This window comes from Euleptes europaea, chromosome 6 (genome assembly GCF_029931775.1).
Source record: "Euleptes europaea isolate rEulEur1 chromosome 6, rEulEur1.hap1, whole genome shotgun sequence".
NCBI classification, from domain to species: Eukaryota; Metazoa; Chordata; class Lepidosauria; order Squamata; family Sphaerodactylidae; genus Euleptes; species Euleptes europaea.
Window position 1 is genome coordinate 12247902 of NC_079317.1, and position 19134 is coordinate 12267035.

The following is a 19134-nucleotide window of genomic DNA, read 5'->3' on the forward strand; positions in this document are numbered from 1 at the left end:
CCTTTTGCAAGGGCACAGAATCCATATGCGGTGGAGTCTGATCTGAAGAACTGGGTTTGAGTCCCTCTCTCCTCCACATGAGCAGCAGAGGCTAATCTGGTGAACTGGATTTGTTTCCCCATTCCTACACACAAAGCCAGCTGGGTGACCTAGGGCAAGTCACACTCTCTCAGCCCCACCTACCTCACAGGGTGTCTGTTGTGGGGAGGGGAGGGGAAGGCGACTGTAAGCCGGTTTGAGTCTCCCTCAAGTGGGAGAGAAAGTCGGCATATAAAAACCAACTCTTATTCTCCTTCCCCCCCTCCTCATCTTCTCCTTTTCCTCCTCCTTCTGTCTCGGTTTCCTTCCCAAAACAAGGATAGTTGTGCAGAAAAATTCCAGTGAGGTTTTGTGACTCCTTAAAAACTAATAATAAAAACAAAAGCTTATCCTTGATAGTCTTTAAGGTGCCACGAAACTCTTTTGTTTTTTGCCACAGAGTAAAAATAACTGCAGCATCCCGACTAGCCCAGACTAGCCTCAGAGCTTGGAAGCTAAACAGGATTGACCCTTGTCAGTACTTGGATGGGAGACCACCAAGAAAAACTGGGGTCGCTAAGCAGAGGAAGCCTTTCAAGTTGGCAGCCATCACCACATCCTGGGGCAGGGAGTTCCACAGTTTGACACATCGTTAAATTGTGGAACTCCCTGCCCCAGGATGTGGTGATGGCTGACAACTTGGAAGGCTTGAAGAGGGGAGTGGACATGTTCCTGGAGGAGAGGGCTATTCATGGCAGATCGTGAGAGGGAGGGCATCTTGGCCATCTTCTGGGCATGGAATAGGGGTCACTGGGTGTGTGTGGGGGAGGTAGTTTTGAATTTCCTGCATTGTGCAGGGGGTTGGACTAGATGACCCTGGTGGTCCCTTATGATTTTATGATACATGGCTAGTAGTAAAAATCGATTCTAGTCATGTTGCATACATATTCTCTCCAGGATCAGAAGAGCATGCCTATTCTATGAGGTGCTGTGGAACACAGGCAGGATAATGCTGCTGGAGTCGTCTTGTTTGTGTGCTTCCTAGAAGCACCTGGTTGACCACTGTGTGTACAGATTGCTGGACTTGATGGGCCTTGGTCTGATCCAGCATGGCTTTTCTTATGGTCTTATGAGTGGACATGTTCATCGAGGAGAGGGGAATTCATGGCTACTAGTCAAAATGGATACTATTCATGATGCATCCCTATTGTCTCCAGGATCAGAGGAGCATACCTATTATATTAGGTGCTTTGGAACACATGCAGGACAATGCTGCTGCAGTCGTCTTGTTTGTGGGCTTCCTAGAGGCACCTGGTTGGCCACTGTGTGAACAGACTGCTGGACTTGATGGGCCTTGGTCTGATCCAGCATGGCCTTTCTTATGTTCTTAGGAAGGCAATGGCAAACCACCTCTGCTCATTTCTTTCCTTGAGAACCCCATGAGGAGTTGGCATTGAGTTGGTTGCGACTTGACGTCACTTTATTATTATTATTATTACAAAGTAACATTCCTGCTGTGCCTCCCCCCAGCTTCCTCAAGGTGTCAGTCTTGTCTCACGCTTCAAGGCGAAGGCTTTTCCCGGCTTCCCGTTCTTGTACGTGCAAGCTTTTTCAAGGCACGCTTGAAATGCTGCGAAGGATACTTTGGCAGGTCTGAAAATGCTGAATCCTGCACTTTGTGGCTGGGCCTGCATTGATTTCCCCACCCCCTGCCCTTTCTGTAGAGATGTATTTCATCCAGACAGGAAGCTCGGAAAAACCGGGGAAGGCTTGGCTCCCCATGGGGTGATATCTGGAAATTGGCAGAGTGGAGGGCGCGTTGTATGTGTCTGCTGGCGGAGGTGGAATGAACAGGCCTGACAGAACTTGTCAGCGGTAGAGGCTGTTCGTCTCTGTTCGCTTATCAGCAATAGAGGCTGTCCGTCTCTGTTCACGTATCTGTAAAATTGGGATAACGCTAGAATTTGAGAACAGCGGTGGGCTTTTATGGCAGACTGAACATTAAAGACAAATGCAAAAATCTTTGAATTTTGGTGCCCTGAATGGCAGGAAGCTATTGACCTGTGCCGCTCCCAGCCTGGCTAATGAAATCTGGATTATCTCATAGTTGGTTAGAAGCTGTCTCTGTTCTTGACAAGTTGTATCCTGAATGTGTGTATTGTGGTCTCTTTCCCCCCACTGTGACATCTCCATTTTTCATGCTGCATTGAGTCATCGTGAACATGTTCATGTTGAGAAGAAGCCTGTAAGTCCTTGTACCCTGGGTCTCCTTCCTCCCTGTGCACGCGGGGATTGAAGACTTTCTTGTTGCAAACTGCAATTGGTTGTTGACGTCCAAATCCAGCTGTTGAACATTTGTTACTTGTCTACAGCCCGGGCTTCTAAACCGGGAGTCGACTCCAGGTTTGTAAGCAAGCAAATGACTTCCTGTGTGTTTAAGCCACCAAGTTTGTATGCTACAACTAATTGCAATGAATAACAAAAGAAGTTTTCCATCTTGGCACAGTGCATGAGAAAGTGCTGGAGTACGAGAATTTGGTGGCTCCGATCCGTCACAAACTAACCACAATTTATGACATGTGAATACAGTGACAGTATTGCAAATGCTTAAGCCCCCGTGTTCTTTTGTTCAAGAAAATTTTATTCCTGCTATTGTTACTCCCACATCATCAGCTTCACTGGCTTCAGTAATTCAGAAAAATGAAGTACTCTTTAGCGAGAGTTGTTTCGTTGTGAAATGAAAGATGTCTGAATCTTATGATGCTAGTAATTTTCAATGGCCCTGGTCTGGATAGTCCAGGCTAGCCCGCTCTCATCGGATCTTGGAAGCTAAGCAGGGCCGGCCCTGGTGACTACTTGGATGGGAGACCACCAAGGAAGTTCAGAGTTGTTATGCAGAGGCAGGCAACGGCAGACCACTTCTGTTTGTCTCTTGCCTTGAAAACTGCATGGCAGGGGTGTCGGACTCATTTGTTACCAGGACCGGATATGACATAAATGTCACCTGGTCGGGCCGGGCCATGCCTCGCCATCCCAGATTGAGAGTGGGGGGTGGTGGCAGCTGCCTTGGCTGGCTTGCGAGCCAGATAAGAGCTCTCGGGGTCGGATGTGGACCGCGGGCCGTATGTTTGATGCCTCTGCTCTACGGGGTCACCAAATGTCGTCTGCGACTTGATGGCAAAAAAACAAAACAAAAAAACAAATTCTGAGTATGTTGGGAAAGTCCTCTCTTGGCATTTTTGTGTGGGCAGGGTATTCCCCCCCCCCCGTGGCGCAGAGCCCCGTGGCGCAGAATGGTAAGCTGCAATACTGTAGTCCAAGTTTTGCTCATGACCTGAGTTCGATCCTGACGGAAGTCGCTTTCAGGTAGCCGACTCAAGGTTGACTCAGCCTTCCAGCCTTCTGAGGTCGGTAAAATGAGTACCCAACTTGCTGGGGGTCACGTGTAGACAACTGGGGAAGGCAATGGCAAACCACCATGTAAACACAATCTACCTAGTAAATGTCTGGATGTGGCAACACCCTATGAGTCAGGAATGACTCTGTGCTTGCACAGGGGACTACCTTTACCTTTTTAGGGTATTTCAAGAAACATCTGGAAATGGAGTGCACTCCCCTTAGGGCCAGTTCTGGCGGCTCTTGGGATTATTTATATGGGAGTGAAAAACAGTGCAAATGGGTCTGTCCCTCTTTGCAGTCTTGTCACAGGTAGTCCCAGTTGGAGTTCTTGAGATCTTCAAGCATTTTGTGTGAGTGACTCATTTAGTGAGACTATTGACCTTCTCCTCTGAGCACGCTGGAAGAGCCTTCCTGTAGGTCCCACGATTTGAATTGGAGTGCAAGTTATGTTTGTAGGGATGATGCATGGGGTTTGAAGCCGCAAACGCTCCCTCTTGGTACCTTTAAAACAATCATAAGCTGTACAGCCTCCCTTTCCTGGCTTCTGCCAGAAGTGTGTGCAGCTCTTTTGGTGTTCTGCATGCTCCTGTCCTCTAGGGGGCGCATACGCATAGCCGTTGGCATCTGTGATGGAAAACCTTCAATCACTTCTGCTAGTGAAAGTAAAGCTCTCCTCTTGGAACCTCTTGGGGTGGATACTAGACCCCTGCAGACCCTGTGGATAAACAGTGATGGGGCTGACATACGTCTTTGCTTCACTTGCCCAAGATTTGTCTCTAAATGTACCCTCTTATTTTTCTTACAAATTCAGAACATAAGAAAAACCGTGCTGAAACAGACCAGCAGTCTGTTCACACAGTGGCCAGCCAGGTGCCTCTAGGAAGCCCATAAACAATACAACTGCAGCAGCACCATCCTGCCTCTGATCCACAGCATCTAATATAATAGGCCAGTGTGGTGTAGTGGTTCAGAGTGGTGGTTTGGAGCGGTGGACTCTAATCTGAAGAACTGGGTTTGATTACCCGCTCCTCCACATGAGCAGCGGATGGTAATCTGGTGAACCGGGTTGGTTTCCCCACTCCTCCGCATGAAGCCAGCTAAGTGACTTTGGGCTAGTTGCACCTTTCTTAGAGCTCTCAGCCCCACCTAACTCACAGGGTGTCTGTTGTGGGGAGGGGAAGAGAAGGTGATTGTAAGCGGGTTTGATTCTTCCTTAAGTGGCAGAGAAAGTTGGCATATAAAAACCAACTCTTCTTCTTCTTATCCTGGAGAGAACAGGTATGCATTATGACTAGTATCCATTTTGACTAGTAGCAATTGACAGCCCTTTCCTCCATGAACATGCCTGCTTCCCTCTTAAAGCCTTCCAAGTTGGCAGCAATCGCGACATCCTGGGGCAGGGAGTTCCACAATTTAACTATTATTATTGTTTCATGCTTTTGTCTTGGATGGTGAGTAGTGGCTGTGTGCTATCTTCTGCGCCCAGAATTTACCAGTGGAATTCCTGTATATGTAATATATTTGTGTGTGTGTATCAGTGAATGGAAAACTTTGAAACATGGGTATCTTCCTAGGTGCTTTAGGGAAAACCAACCTAACTTATTGCCGTTCTTTCTCCTGGTTCGGTGGTAGAATTGCACAACCAAAGACCACCGACGCTGTTTTTGCTTCTCTAGTGGAGAGCAGCCCTGACCAGGATTACTGAGGCTAGCCCGATCTCGTCAAATCTTGGAAGCTAAGCATAGTCGGCCCTGGTTAGTACTTGGATGGGAGACCACCAAGGAAGTCCAGAGTCGCTACCCAGAATCAGGCAATGGCAAACTACTTCTGTTCATCTCTTGCCTTGAAAACCCTGTGGGGTTACCATAAGTTGTCCACAACCAGTATAGAGCGCACTAGAATTTCCCACATGAACACATGAAGCTGCCTTATACTGAACCAGACCCTTAGTCCATCAAAGTCAGTATTGTCTACTTAGACTGGCAACGGCTCTCCAGGGTCTCAGGCAGAGGTCTTTCACATCACCTACTCGCCTAGTCCCTTTAACTGGAGATGCCGGGGATTGAACCTGGGACCTTCTGCATGCAAAGCAGATGCTCTACCACTGAGCCACGCCCCCTCCTCGTGTTGCTGTTACAAAAACGTCAGAACATTGCAGTGGTTTGGTTCCAGCGTCGCATCCTTAGTAGAAAAAATTATTTCAAATTTTCACGAAAGAAGGAAAGAAAGAACGCAGGGACACGTTTGGGTCTTCTGAAGTGTGTGGATTGTTACAGTTATCTGAATCATCCCCTGAGGAGCAAACCAGAGTTGATGCAGGAGTTCTGGTGAATAGAATCACTAGTGTTTTTTAAAAAGATAACTAGCAGCCCTGCATGGCATACTGGGAATGAATGCTAGGACTTGGTGGGCTGGGGAATGAGACAGACAGCTGAATGATGCACTTTGCAACTGGATTTTACTTCATGGAAACAGCAAAATCCACTTGTAAACAATCACTGAAGTGGATTGAAAGGGTGTGAAAGTGCCTTTAACCCTTTCCTTCCATGCTTTCATAATTGAAACAACCCCTCTGATGCTGAAAGACTGGCCAAGGTGCAGAACCTGTCTTCTTCCTGGTGGTTTTAAATTGTTGAATAGATATGGGAGGAAAGGATTAAACACTCCCTTCCCCCCGAGTGGTCCCTTATCTTCAAAGCAGAAACCATGGAATTCTCGTATCTGGGTATCTATGTCGTATGACTTTCGACAGAGACTCCTTGTCCATTTTTTCTTTCCTTTTGGGTTTGCATCAGTCAGGCTTGAAGCTGCTTTGTCTTTAGTAGTTCAATCCAGCATTGTAACTGAGAGAGCCCTATTGGCTGTCTCTGGACGAACAACAGTTCCCGCCAGCCTCATTGCTGGCCGCAATGGCTTCTGCCTTGCCATTGGGCTAGATCAGGGGTCTCGATCTCAATTGTTATGAGGGCCGAATATGACATAAATGTCACTTGGTTGGGCTGTGCCATGCCTCGCCAGCCCAGATCAGGACTGGGGTGGCGGGGTGGCTGCCTTGGCTGGCTTGCAGGCCGGATAAGAGTTCTCAAGGGGCTGGATCTGGCCCCGGGCCCATGTTTGACACCCCTGGGCTAGAGCCAATGTTCTGAATGGCGCCATGTCCAGCAGAGCCTTCTACCATGGAAGCCCCTTGTGCTGCGGTCTCATTTTGCCTTCTTGCAAGTAACTCTTTCAGAAAAAGGTATATAAAGCATTTCACATGATTCCATAGATTACTTTGGCTCTTGGTATACAGACTAGCATGTTAAGACTTTGACTGGAGAGACCTTAGAATCATAAAATCATAGAGTTGGAAGGGGCATGCCCCTCATTTCTGTCTAATCCCTTCCCGCTTGGTCTACCTCGCAGGGTTATTTTGAGGGAAAGCACAATATTCCCCCATATATACTGCCTTGAGCTCTTTAGAAGGCTGGTGGGATGCAAATGTCATCATCAAAAGGTCATGCAATAACTCCTGGTGCTAGTCGTGATCCATACCTATTCTCTCCAGGATCAGAGGAGCATGCCTGTTATATTAAGTGCTTTGGAACACAGGCAGGGTAATGCTGCTGCAGTCGTTTTGTTTGTGGGCTTCCTAGAGGCACCTGGTTGGCCACTGTGTCAACAGACCGCTGGACTTGATGGACCTTGGTCTGATCCAGCATGGCCTTTCTTATGTTCTAAGTTTCCATGGAGTGACTGGGGATTTCAACCTGGGGTTCCCAGATCCTAGTCCGACACCTCACCACACTGGCTCTCACTGGCTAGGATCCTTCTATGTAATGTTGTATCATTTAATGTGAAAAAACACCAAAAAAAGGGGTGAGAAATCTGAGGGAACTCAACCAAAATGCTGATTACAAACCAAAGAGGTTGAGCTGAAAAATGCTAAAATTACAAATATATAAATTTTAATAAGGCACATCTAGATTAAAAGCATAACACTCCTAGTAAAGACAAAAACTAACACATTCAGTATATACAAACATGAACAACCGCGATGTACAATCTTTCATTGACCAATATGAGATCCAAAAAGGACGAGACGCTGCTTCTATCTGCTTGATGCATCCACATCCTTAAGAGCCCAGCATACAATAGAAGGTGAGACAGTGAAGCCAGGTTTTAACATATAAGAAGTTAAGAAATTTACAGGGAGCTTCACTGTACTAGAAGGGCTTTTAGATATTTCTTACTGCCCATTATGATATGATTGTATTATTAGGATGTGTGATAAGTTATAATTTTATACTGACCACTGAGGAAGGCCTTTCCAGGCCGAAACGTGTCTGGTCCTTTTTGGATCTCATATTGGTCAATGAAAGAGTGTATATTGCAGTTGTTCATGTTTGTATATATTGAATGTGTTAGTTTTTGTCTTTATTAGGCATATCATTTAGTGTGCCATGTTAATACTCATGCTTTGCTTCAGTTCTGTTTTTAGACTTCTGGTTGGTTCTACAATCATCCGTCGATTGTATTTGTAATCTGCTTTGAGTCCAAGAGAGAAAAGTGGACTATAAATAATTGAATAATATATGAAATGGAGGCCTTTGTTGCTCTGTAGGTGTGAGATCTGCAGAAAGAACTTTGGAAGAAAAAAGCTTGAGCTGTGAGTCTGGGGCCCCACTGAAGTTTGTTAGGCCACTCCAAGGTTGACTGCAATGCTTTCATTAATAATGTTGCATTTGACAAATGGGTATTCTTCCTTCCTTCCAGCGGCAGGAAAATCACAAACAGTTGGAGGATTTCATGTCAACTTGGGAAAGGAATCGCGGGCGCAGACCCTGCAAAATGGTAAGTTCATAGAATCTAGCATCATAAGAGTTCGAAGGGCCCACACAAGCCATCTAGTCCAACCCCCTGCTTAATGCAGGATCAACCTAAAGCATCCCTGACAAGTATTCGTCCAGCCTCTGCTTAAAGACTGCCAGTGAGGGGGAGCTTGCCACCTCCCTAGGTAGCTGATTCAACTGTTGAACAACTCTTACTGTAAAAAATGTTTCTCCTAATGTTCAGCCGGTACTTTTCCACCTGCAATTTAAACCCATTATTGCAAGTCCTATCCTCTGCTGCCAACAGGAACAGCTCCCTGCCCTCCTCTAAGTGACAGCCCATTAAATACTTAAAGAGAGCAATCAAGTCCCCCCTCAACCTCTTCTTCTCCAGACTGAACATTCCCAACTCCCTCAGCCTTTCCTCGCAGGGCTTGGTCTCCAGGCCCCTGATCATCCTCGTCACTCTCCTCTGCACCCGCTCCATTCTGTCCACATCCTTTTTGAAGCGAGGCCTCCAGAACTGCACACAACACTCCAGGTGCAGCCTGACCAATGCAGTGTACAGGTTGTCATAATTTTATTCAATCTCAGAGTTTGGAAGGACCACTAGGGTCATCTAGTCCAACCCCTTGCCAATGCAGGACCTACAACTATAATATCCCTACAAGTAGGTCTCCAATTGATACTTAAAAACCTCCAACAATGCAGCATCCACCAACTCTCGAGGGAGACTGTTCAAGTGTCCTTTTAAAAAGGACAGCATAGTAATTGATCCATGGCTGCCCCCTCCCCAAATATGCAATGTTATCATGGAATGCCCCCAAGCAAAAACTTAAAAAATGAAGACTGCATTCCAGACAAAGCGGTTCTTTATATATGCTATATGTATATAATGTTCCCTTGTAATGCATGTATATGCATATAATGCCCTCTACGATTTGTATATCGCCTTTAGTGTGTGTGTGGGGCAGGGATAAGGGCCCCCATTAAAAAAAACCACTCGTCTTTAGGTTGCCTGATATGGATTTTTAGAGCGCATCTTGGAAGGGATCAGCAGTGTTCAGTGTGGCATTTGGACAATTGTTTATGTTCTGCACCGTCCTTGCATAGAGCTTTGTGTTGAAGGAAGCTTTAATCTATGAAATGACCTCTGGCCAGCGGAATGTGTTGGTGAGGAGCATATTGCGTCTTGCTCTTACTGATGTAGTAAACCTATTGCTACGTTGTACCACTTCAAAGGGAGCTGGTAGCTAACACGTCTGGCAAACAGTTTCACGCGCCTAGAAGATGGCATGCTGGAGAGGAAGCTAGGGCGGGACCCTTCTATCTGACGCACAAGTTTTCTACATGTGGGGAGTTCTGTGCGCAGGGAATAGGAAAGATGTGAGGGCAAACCACCTTTGAATGCCTCTTGCAGGGGTGTCGAACTCGATTAACTCAACTAATCACAATTTGATTATGACATGTGAATACGGTGACAGGATTGCGAATGCTTAAGCCCCCATGTTCTTTTGTTCAAGAAAATTTTATTCCTGCTATTGTTACTCCCACACCATCTGCTTCAGTGGCTTAAATAATTCAGAAAACTGAAGTACCCTTCAGCCAAAGTTGTCTTGTTGTGAAATGAAAGATGTCTGAATCTTATGATGTGAGTAATTTTCAAGGGCCCTGACCTGGATAGTCCAGGCTAGCCCGCTCTCATCAGATCTCAGAAGCTAAGCTGGGTCGGCCCTGGTTAGTATTTGGATGGGAGACCACCCAGGAATACCAGGGTTGCTGTGCAGAGGAAGGCACTGGCAAACCACCTCTGTTAGTCTCTTGCCTTGAAAACTCTATGGCAGGGGTGTCGAACTCATTTGTTACGAGGGCCGGATACAACATAAATGTCACTTGGCCGTGCCATGGCTCACCAGCCCAGATCGAGAGTGGGGTGGGGGGGAGATGGCTGCCTTGGCTGGCTTGGAGCCCTGATAAGAGCTCTTAAGAGTCTGGATCTGGCTCCCGGGCCTTATGTTTGACACCCCTGCCCTGCGGGGTCGCCATGAGTCAGCTGTGACTTGACGGCACTTCCCACCGCCATTCCCCTCTCCTTTAGCCTGGGAGAGAGCTGGGTCCTGGCAGGAAAGAAGTGCTTGGAGAGTGACTGTTGCCATCAGGGCAGAGGTTTACCACCTGTTGGTGTAGCGTGGTGTAGTGGTTAAGAGCGGTGGTTTGGAGGGGTGGACTCTGATTATTATAAAAATAATTTTTATCTGACAATAGAAAACCATAAGAGACAGGAGACAAAAAAAGAAAGCCAAATTAATTTTACTCATATAATTATAATTTTTTTCCATTGGACCTCTCTTGATCTCTAGCAGGCTGGCCTGAGGACAGCTGTAAACTGTGGAACTCCCTGCCCCAGGATGTGGTGATGGCTACCAACTTGGAAGGCTTTAAGAAGGGTGTGGACATGTTCTTGGAGGAGAGGGCTACCCATGGCTACTAGTCAAAATGAATGTTAGTCATGCATACCTAGTCTCTACAGTGTCAGTGGAGCATGCCTATTATATTAAGTGCTGTAGAACACAGGCAGGATAATGCTACAGTTGTCTTGTTTGTGGCTTCCTAGAGGCACCTGGTTGGCCACTGTGTGAACAGACTGATGGATTTGATGGACCTTGGTCTGATCCAGCAGGGCTTTTCTTATGTTCTTATGATGGTGTAAAAGAATATTTTCAAGTTTACGAGGCCTCTGCCGCTGTATTCTGAGCTTCCAGAATCCTCAGAAACCTTAACAGCTGTGTTTTTTAGTCCAAATCCCCCCAATCAGCGCTTGTTTTTTCTTATAATTGTCAATGACGTCCTCCAGCAACAGGCCAAGTGCTTTGGGAATGGAGGGGGAAAAACCCACAACAGTGCAAGAATTGATTGCCCAAACTTCAAAGTCGTTGTGAAGTCAAAGGCATGGAAAGGTTAATGGCATGGGAAGTTCAATCTGCCGAGCACTGCCGTTGTCTGACGGCCATTCGCTGCAGTTGAACTTGTAGCATAAGTGTCGGAGCCAGGGCTGTGGACTGTCACCCATTCCTAGTTCTGGAGAGTGAGACCAATTTGGGATTGCCCCTGTTCAAAAGCTTTGAGTTACCAAGCTGGACTATGAAGTGCGACATTTGGAAGTTATTGCTTTGTTGTCCGGAAAGGGAAGAAGGCCAGGGTTCTAGTGCTGATGCCAGGCCCGGCCAATCCCGAGGCTTCATACTGCCTGCCACTCACAGTGGCTGATGTTTCACGGGCACCCTTTGTTTAGTCCCAGAAGGACTTGGAGCTTTGACATTCCTCCGAGAACGCAGCATTGGATCAGGGTTTGAAGCAGCAGAAGAGCTAGATTCGAGTCCAGGAGTGCTTCCCAGACCAACGAGATTTTCGGGGTATGAGTTTTCAAGAGTCTCGAAAGCTCATACCACGAAAATCTTGCTGGTCTCGAAGGTACTCCTGGGCTCATTGAATCATAGAGTTGAAAGGGACCACCAGGGTCATCTAGTCCAACCCCCTGAACAATGCAGGAAATTCACAACTACCTCCCCCACACACCCCCAGTGACCCCTACGACATGCCCAGAAGATGCCTTCTTCCTCATGATCTGCCTAAAGTCATAGAACCAGCATTGCTGACAAATGGCCATTTAGCCTCTGCTTAAAAACCTCCAGGGAAGGAGAGCTCACCACCTCCCGAGGAAGCCTGTTCCACTGAGGAACCACTGTAACTGTTAGAAAATTCTTCCTAATGTCTAGGTGGAAACTTTTTTGATTTAATTTCAACCCACTGGTTCTGGTCCGACTTTCTGGGGCAACAGAAAACAACTCGGCACCCTCCTCTATATGATAGCCCTTCAAGTACTTGAAGATGGTTATCAAGTACTTGAAGGACTTGAATCTAGCTCTTCTGCTGCAGACCAACAGTACCACCCTCAGAAACTATTTTGAAGCAGCAGTGTGTGATGGACAGGACCCGTTCAGACTTCATTTTTAATGCTCCCTGTAGGTAGATTCTGAGTAATTATATTTCAAAGCCAGTCCTGTTATAAAAACTGAATATTTGTTGATGTATTTACTTCTCATTTCCTCTATATGTTCCTTCTTTATTTTAAGCTTTGTTTAGGGTTTTGTTTTTGGCCCTGCCATTTGTAATATCAGTGTTTGTTCTTGTCATTGGGGACTAATTTAGAGACTTACTGCTGGTCTTATTGAAGAAATAGTCGATTCCTTGCCAGCATGTCCTGTTAGGTCGTTTCCCTCCCCTGCCCCTGAAAGGCGGTGGATCTTTGTATTCTCGTATGTCATTCTGCACTGGAAAGTTGTGTTCACATCACACAAATGTAGTTACCTTATCAGACCACTGGTCTATCAAGGTTATTATGGTCTACTCCAGGGGTGTTGAACTCAATTGTTACGAGGGCCAGATATGATATAAATTCACCAACCCACATTGTGGGGAGAGTGGCTGCCCTAGCTGGCTCGTGGGCCGAATAAGAGCTCTTAAGGGGCCGGATCCGGCCCCTGAGGCTTATGTTTGACACCCCTGGTCTACTTAGACTTACAGGGGCTTTCCAGGGTCTCAGGCTGAGGTATTTCACATCACCTACTGCCTGTTCCTTTTTTTTGACTGGAGATTCTGGGGATTGAACCTGGGACCTCCTGAATGCAAAGAAGAGGCTCATCCACTGAACCACAGCCCCCCCCCCACCAGAAAGGCTGCTTTGAAAACAGGGTGTTAATGAATCTGAGGGAATGTAGCTAGAGCCTGTCCAAAGTGGTCAAGTTAAAGCTTCAACCTATGCCCGGCTGGCTTCCTACCTTTATCAAAGTCACCTGTTAGGACACTTTCTGTTAAATCCTATGCAGAATATTCATTAGTCTATCTCCATTGGTCTTTGACTGGAATGATCTGACTTGTGTCTCAGTGAGAAAGGTGGGCAATAAATTACCATAATAACTGCAAAGATATGTGTCAAGGGGCTCATTGAATATTATCTTCGAGGCAAATTACACGTTACAGGTGGGCATGTACCAACACGGGACAATCTGTGACACCATTTTTGATGAGAATTCAGCAGTCTGAAAATTGCTGATGGGCACGGGGGCACCATGAGATCTTGTCCCTCCCGTGGCTTTGCTAAAACAGTTGTGGGGGCTATCTTGGCACTTGAAAAGGCATGGGGCAGGGGAGAAGATCCCATGGTGCCACCGCATCTTAATTGGGCTCATGCAGCAATTTTTAAATTGATAAATTATTGTTTGAAATGGTGTCAGGGGCCACAAATTGTCCCATGCCCGCCTGTAACATGTAGTTTGGCTCCTAGTTGTGTGGAAACCCTCCTCAACATGAACCTTATTCCAACTGCATAGCAGCTGTACATGGAAAATCGGGTTCCCGCTTTTATTTTAAAGGTCTTTTCCGTACCCTCGTCAAAAGTCTTCTAGCCCACCAGAAGGCGTCTTTGAACATGAGTATTTATTCCTCTCCTACCAAATTCGCAGCACAATTCCACTGGAGTATTTTTTGGATCCGAGCCAGTTTGCTCTCAGGGAAGTTAAAAGCAAAACAAAACACCCCGACGCCCCTGCCCCAGTTCAGCATTCGAAAGTGAAATTCTCCGCTTAAGCTGGTTGTAAGAATAAAGAAGACGATGGCTCACCAGATTGCATTCTTTTGTGGTTTATCTGGGGACGCCTTACTGTCAGTGCATGGCGGGTATTCTCTTTCACTCAGTAGAAAGGAATGCAGACTTTAATCTGTCTAACAAGCTCCCCTCTGGCTCGCGGCCACTCTCTTTCTCTCTCTGAAAAACTCCTTGCCAGAGCTCCCAGTAGTGTGTTGGCGGAATCCCCAGGTGCTGAAAGAACAGCCTGTATTAACATACACAGTACTGGCGTGGATGAAGACATCTTTTGGCTTCTGGTTGAAAGGGGGATGGTGGGAGAGTTGTTAAAATGTACGTGTGTGTGTGTGTGTATTTGTGACAATTCAGCTTCAGCAATAAAATTGTGTCCTTTTTCACTGGCTCTTGATGGCCTTAATCTGAACATGGTGGCAGTAGATTCCCGTCTTGTTGTTTTAAAGGTGTTGAGTTGGTACTTTTGCCTGTTTCAGAACATGGTGGCAGTAGATTCCCATCTTGTCGTTTTAAACGTGTTCAGTTGGATACTAATCATGGTGCTTACCTATTTTCTCTAGTATCAGAGGAGCATGCCTATTATTTTGGGTGCGGTGGAACACAGGCAGGATGGTGCTGCTGCACTCGTCTTGTTAGTGGCTTCCTAGAGGCACCTGGTTGGCCACTGTGTGAACAGACTGCTGGACTTGATGGGCCTTGGTCTGATCCAGCAGGGCCTTTCTTATGTTCTTATGTACTTTTGCTTGTTTGTATATTTGTACATTAAAGTCCACTAGAAAATTTAGAGCTATTATGCCCAGCACGGTGTTTAAGTAATTTTTTTATCACTTGTCTGCTCTAGGATGTTGTAACTAGTCAGGCCTTGGGAGTATTGGTTACTGTCAACTAGGGGCTTCCCAGACTTGGTTCTGGGGTTCTTTGGAAGCTTTTCGGGATTATACCTAATGAACGAGCTTTCTTGACACCATCATTCCATCAATATTGAGGTTCCCTGGCAATCCAAAGCTGAAAAGGAATGTTTGCTGAATTCTAAACCACATTCCTGGTTTATGTGGGCAACCATGAGTTTCGACGCCTCTTCTCTTCCTGCAAACTGCGTCCTAGATTACACTCTCTAGCATACAGGGGCCCCATGTAAAGGAACCCTTTACAGGAAGGGGAAAGGCAATGTAGGAAAACCATCACTATCTGTGATGTGGGTTCTCTGAGAAAATTTTAATTGGGGGGGGATCTGATTTGTTCTTAAATAATTTCAAGAGGGTAGCCGTGTTAGTCTGCAGTAGAAGAGCTTGATTCGAATCCAGTAGCACCTTAGAGACCAATGAAATTTTCAGGTTTAAGCTTTTGAGAGTCAAAGTTCCCTTCATTAGCTAAATAATAGATAAATAATATTAAGCAAGAGAAGGCAAATACACCCTTGCTTCATATCCCACATTTAGCCCATCTAACACTACTGATTTGCAGCACAACTCTGACAACTAGAGATAAACAATTGATATATAAGAGGCAGGAAATTTTGCCGCAGAAAAATATAGCATTGAAAAATTTCTGCCCCTCATCACTGATTGCTGTACATGCACCTTAAAGTAGGCCAGGACCCGATGAAGTCTCATTTTCTAGGAAAGGAACTGCGTTCATACAGTCTAGGGCAGGGGTGCCAAACTCATTTGTTACGAGGGTCGGATGTGACATAAATGTCACTTGGTCGGGCTGGGCCATGCCTTGCCAGCCCCGATCAGGACTAGGGGGTGGGGGTGGCTGCCTCTCTGGCTGAAGAAGAGTGCTCAAGGGGCTGGATCTGGCCCATGGGCCGTATGTTTGACACCCCTGGTCCAGGGTCTTTCAAGCCACCTTTTACAGCCACCGGATTCCTTCCTTAAAACGTGAGGGGAGACAGAGAGAGGCTTCAGATGGCTCAGATAAATTTTAAAAAGTTTAGGCAAAGAATTTTAATTTCCTCGAATCAAGACGAGGCAAGTATCAAACATGCCCTACAGATGCATATATTCCTTGATATCACAAAATCTCACAAGGAAGCTTTTTAAGTTGCCTCTGAAAATGACATACATGAGCTCGCAGGAAGCAATCAGTCAATTCAGGACACCATGATTAGCAAATAATCTTGACTAGCATGCTCTTGAGTAAGAAGTGTACGCATCTTTAAATAAAAGCAGAATTCCAGGGAAGGGAAACACCTTTCTCGGCTGTGCTAATTAATTCAGTGAGTAGCAACGTCTGAGGTTAGTAGTTTCCCCGGAAGTGTCCTGATTTCTCAACCAGAAGTTTCAGTACTTCTAGCCAGGCCAGTGATGTTCCTGGAAGCCATAGGGTGATATTTTTAACCTGCCGTATCTCCTCCACCTTGAAAACAAACTTTCATTTTAATAGACAATAAACCTTTTGTGTACGGTCATAAACTCCAGTTTCTTCTAAGCCTGTCGTGACAGGTGTGTGCTTGGTTTCAGGTCAAACGCAGGACAGCCAAGTCAGAACACAGACCTTTAATATCAAATGCAATATTACTGTATGACAAAAGGCTATAAATCCTGACCCCCCACTCCTCCAACTTTAACATTTCGTACACTATATTTCCAAATGATGCATTGATCTAACTACATAAACCAGATGATTATATTCTACTTAGAGAAGCAAGTCTCGTGATAGTAGGTACTAGAATTCCTCAATTAATTTTGGTATTTTGTTTTCGTAGAGAGCTTTAATTTAGCAGTCTCACATTTAGAGGCTGATAATTTAACAGTTAATTTAGCAGTTAATCCACCATACATTGTGTAACAACTTCTCTCCCACCTACCCTTTGCTCCAGAATGCCCTGAATTTTCCAGATTTTCTCTCTATATGGGCATCCTTATTAACAAATAATTTGAACCCATTTTTATCCTTCAGTGAAGTTCTTTTTTCTAACTCGCTTCTGTTCAAATCCAAGCACATAATGATAGATAGACCTTTGGCATATATTCACTTGGAGCTGTCTTGGATTCTTCTACCCTTCTGGACAAGTCTGTTGTGGGCAACTCTAGTTTATGTACAGCAAGATGGAGTGATAATCAAATTCCTTTGGTGGTGATGTCTTTGATAAACTCCCCAAGTGAGGGTCATCTGCCTAGGATGTCGCCTAGCTCCCAAATCTGTCAGAAATGGAATCTGAGGAAAACTTCCATTGAACTCTTCGAGGGGTGGGGGGATACCAGACTTTGAAGTTGGGATTGGCAGCTGATGAAGTGAGCTGTAATCTATGAAAGCTCATTAGGAGAAATAAATGTTAGTATTGAAGGTGCCACAAGACTCCTTTTGGATGAGTGGTCTGAATCAGCCCAATAATTCTGGGGTTTTTTTGTCCTCACTGGAAAGGCGAGAGACACAAATTGGCCATTCAGATATATTCTTCAAGGAGTCAGCTGTACTGGGGCATTTGGGTTTAGATCAGGGGTGTCAAACTTAAGGCCCTTGAGGGCTCTTATCTGGCCTGCGAGCCAGCTGAGGCTGCCACCACCAACCCCATTCTCGACTTGGGCTGGTGAGGCATGGCCCGGCCCGACCAAGTGGCAATTGGCAAATGTGATCTTGGGCTGGAACGTGTCCAGAGGAGGGCAAAGATGGTGAGGGGTCTGGAGATCTATGAGGAAAGGTTGAAGGAGCTGGGTATGTTTAGCCTGAAGAGGAGAAGACTGAGAGGGGATATGATAATCATCTTCAAGTACTTGAAGGGCTGTCATATAGAGGAGGGTGCCGAGTTGTTTTCTGTTGCCCCAAAAGGTCGGTCCAGAACCAACGGGTTAAAATTAAATCAAAAGAGTTTCCATCTTAGGAAGAATTTTCGAACAGAACGGTTCCTCAGTGGAACAGGCTTCCTCGGGAGGTGGTGAGCGCTCCTTTGCAGGTTTTTAAGCAGAGTCTGGATGGCCATCTGTCAGCAATTCTGATTTTATGACCTTAGGCAGTTCATGAGAGGGAGGGCACCTTGGCCATCTTCTGGGCATGGAGTAGGGGTCACTGGGTGTGTGTGGGGGAGGTAGTTGTGAAATTCCTACATTGTGCAGGGGGTTGGACTAGATGACCCTGGTAGTCCCTTCCAACTCTATGATTCTATTATTCAATTATGTCATACCTGGCCCTCGTAGTAATGGAGTTCGACACCCCTGCTTTAGATGGTGTGGTAGTCTGTTATGGTTATTTTGATCTTGTTTTGCAGTGGGCTAAGAATTAGCGTGGGTACGAGGGGAGGGGTCAGCTGCGCAGAGCGAGCCACCCGTTGCCACACATCAGTAGCTAACTCTTTTGTTGTACGAGGATCCAAAAACCACACTCGGAGTTGCTCCTGCCGATGCTGCAGCCGTGCCGTTTCAGCTTATACCCTATCTCCGAGTGGATGGTGTGAGGTGTTCTTTTCTTGTATTATGCATGAAGTCAAAGCTGAGAGTCATAAAGCAATTTCTGAAGCCCATTACAGTGAGAGCTTTTTTTTCCCCTGTGGAGAATTAGACGCGCTCAGTCTGTGTGTTGGCAAATTTAGTGGTAAATTGGGTTTGGTTGAAACTGTATTTAAAAGCACAGTTAACATTGTTTAAAACTCCTGGAGGGAACTGAAGTGCTGCACGTGACCTGGAAATTTCTAGTGGGCATAGAAGATCGACTCTGCGTGTGTATGTGCCGTCTTTTGTTTGGAAGCGACTTGTTACCTGAACAGCTGTATTAAAAAATGTTTTCTTCATTCAGCTGGGGTGAATTTACCTGAGTCATAGAAGGTCCTGTCTGCGAAGTCTTAGTGGGCTGAATACCACAGTAACCATGAGCATGCATATCTGGAGTCCATGTTAGAGACAATAATTGCAAATAAGGCATTTTATATATACGCATGAAGCTGCCTTATACTGAATCAGACCCTTGGTCCATTGAAGTCAGTATTGTCTACTCAGACCGGCAGCGGCTTTCCAGGGTCTCAGGCAGGGGTCTTTCACATCACCTACTCGCCTTGTCCCTTTAACTGGAGATGCCAGGGATTGAATCTGGGACCTTCTGCATGCCAAGCAGAGGCTCTACCACTGAGCCACGGCCCCTTCCTGTAATAAATAAATAAATAAATAAATAAACACACACACACACACACACACACACACGTGTGTGTGTGTGTAGATGTGTGTGGGTATATCTCTCTCTGTGTGTGCATATATATATGTGTGTGTGTGACTGTGTGTGTGGGTAAATATTTTTCCTTTTTCTTCATTAATG

General features: G+C 45.9%; 1 protein-coding gene and 1 non-coding gene across 2 annotated transcripts in view; one reads left to right on the forward strand and one right to left on the reverse strand.

The window, feature by feature from the left end:
- Window positions 1-19134, forward strand: part of BRF1 (BRF1 RNA polymerase III transcription initiation factor subunit) — a 237084-nt gene that overhangs the window by 11851 nt on the left and 206099 nt on the right. Inside the window, exon 2 of the mRNA XM_056851232.1 lies at window positions 8173-8250. Coding sequence (XP_056707210.1) covers window positions 8173-8250 — 78 coding nt within the window. The remainder of the gene's footprint in view (window positions 1-8172; window positions 8251-19134) is intronic.
- TRNAA-UGC (transfer RNA alanine (anticodon UGC)) lies at window positions 5465-5536 on the reverse strand. The gene has a single exon. It is a non-coding gene; the product is annotated as a tRNA-Ala (tRNA).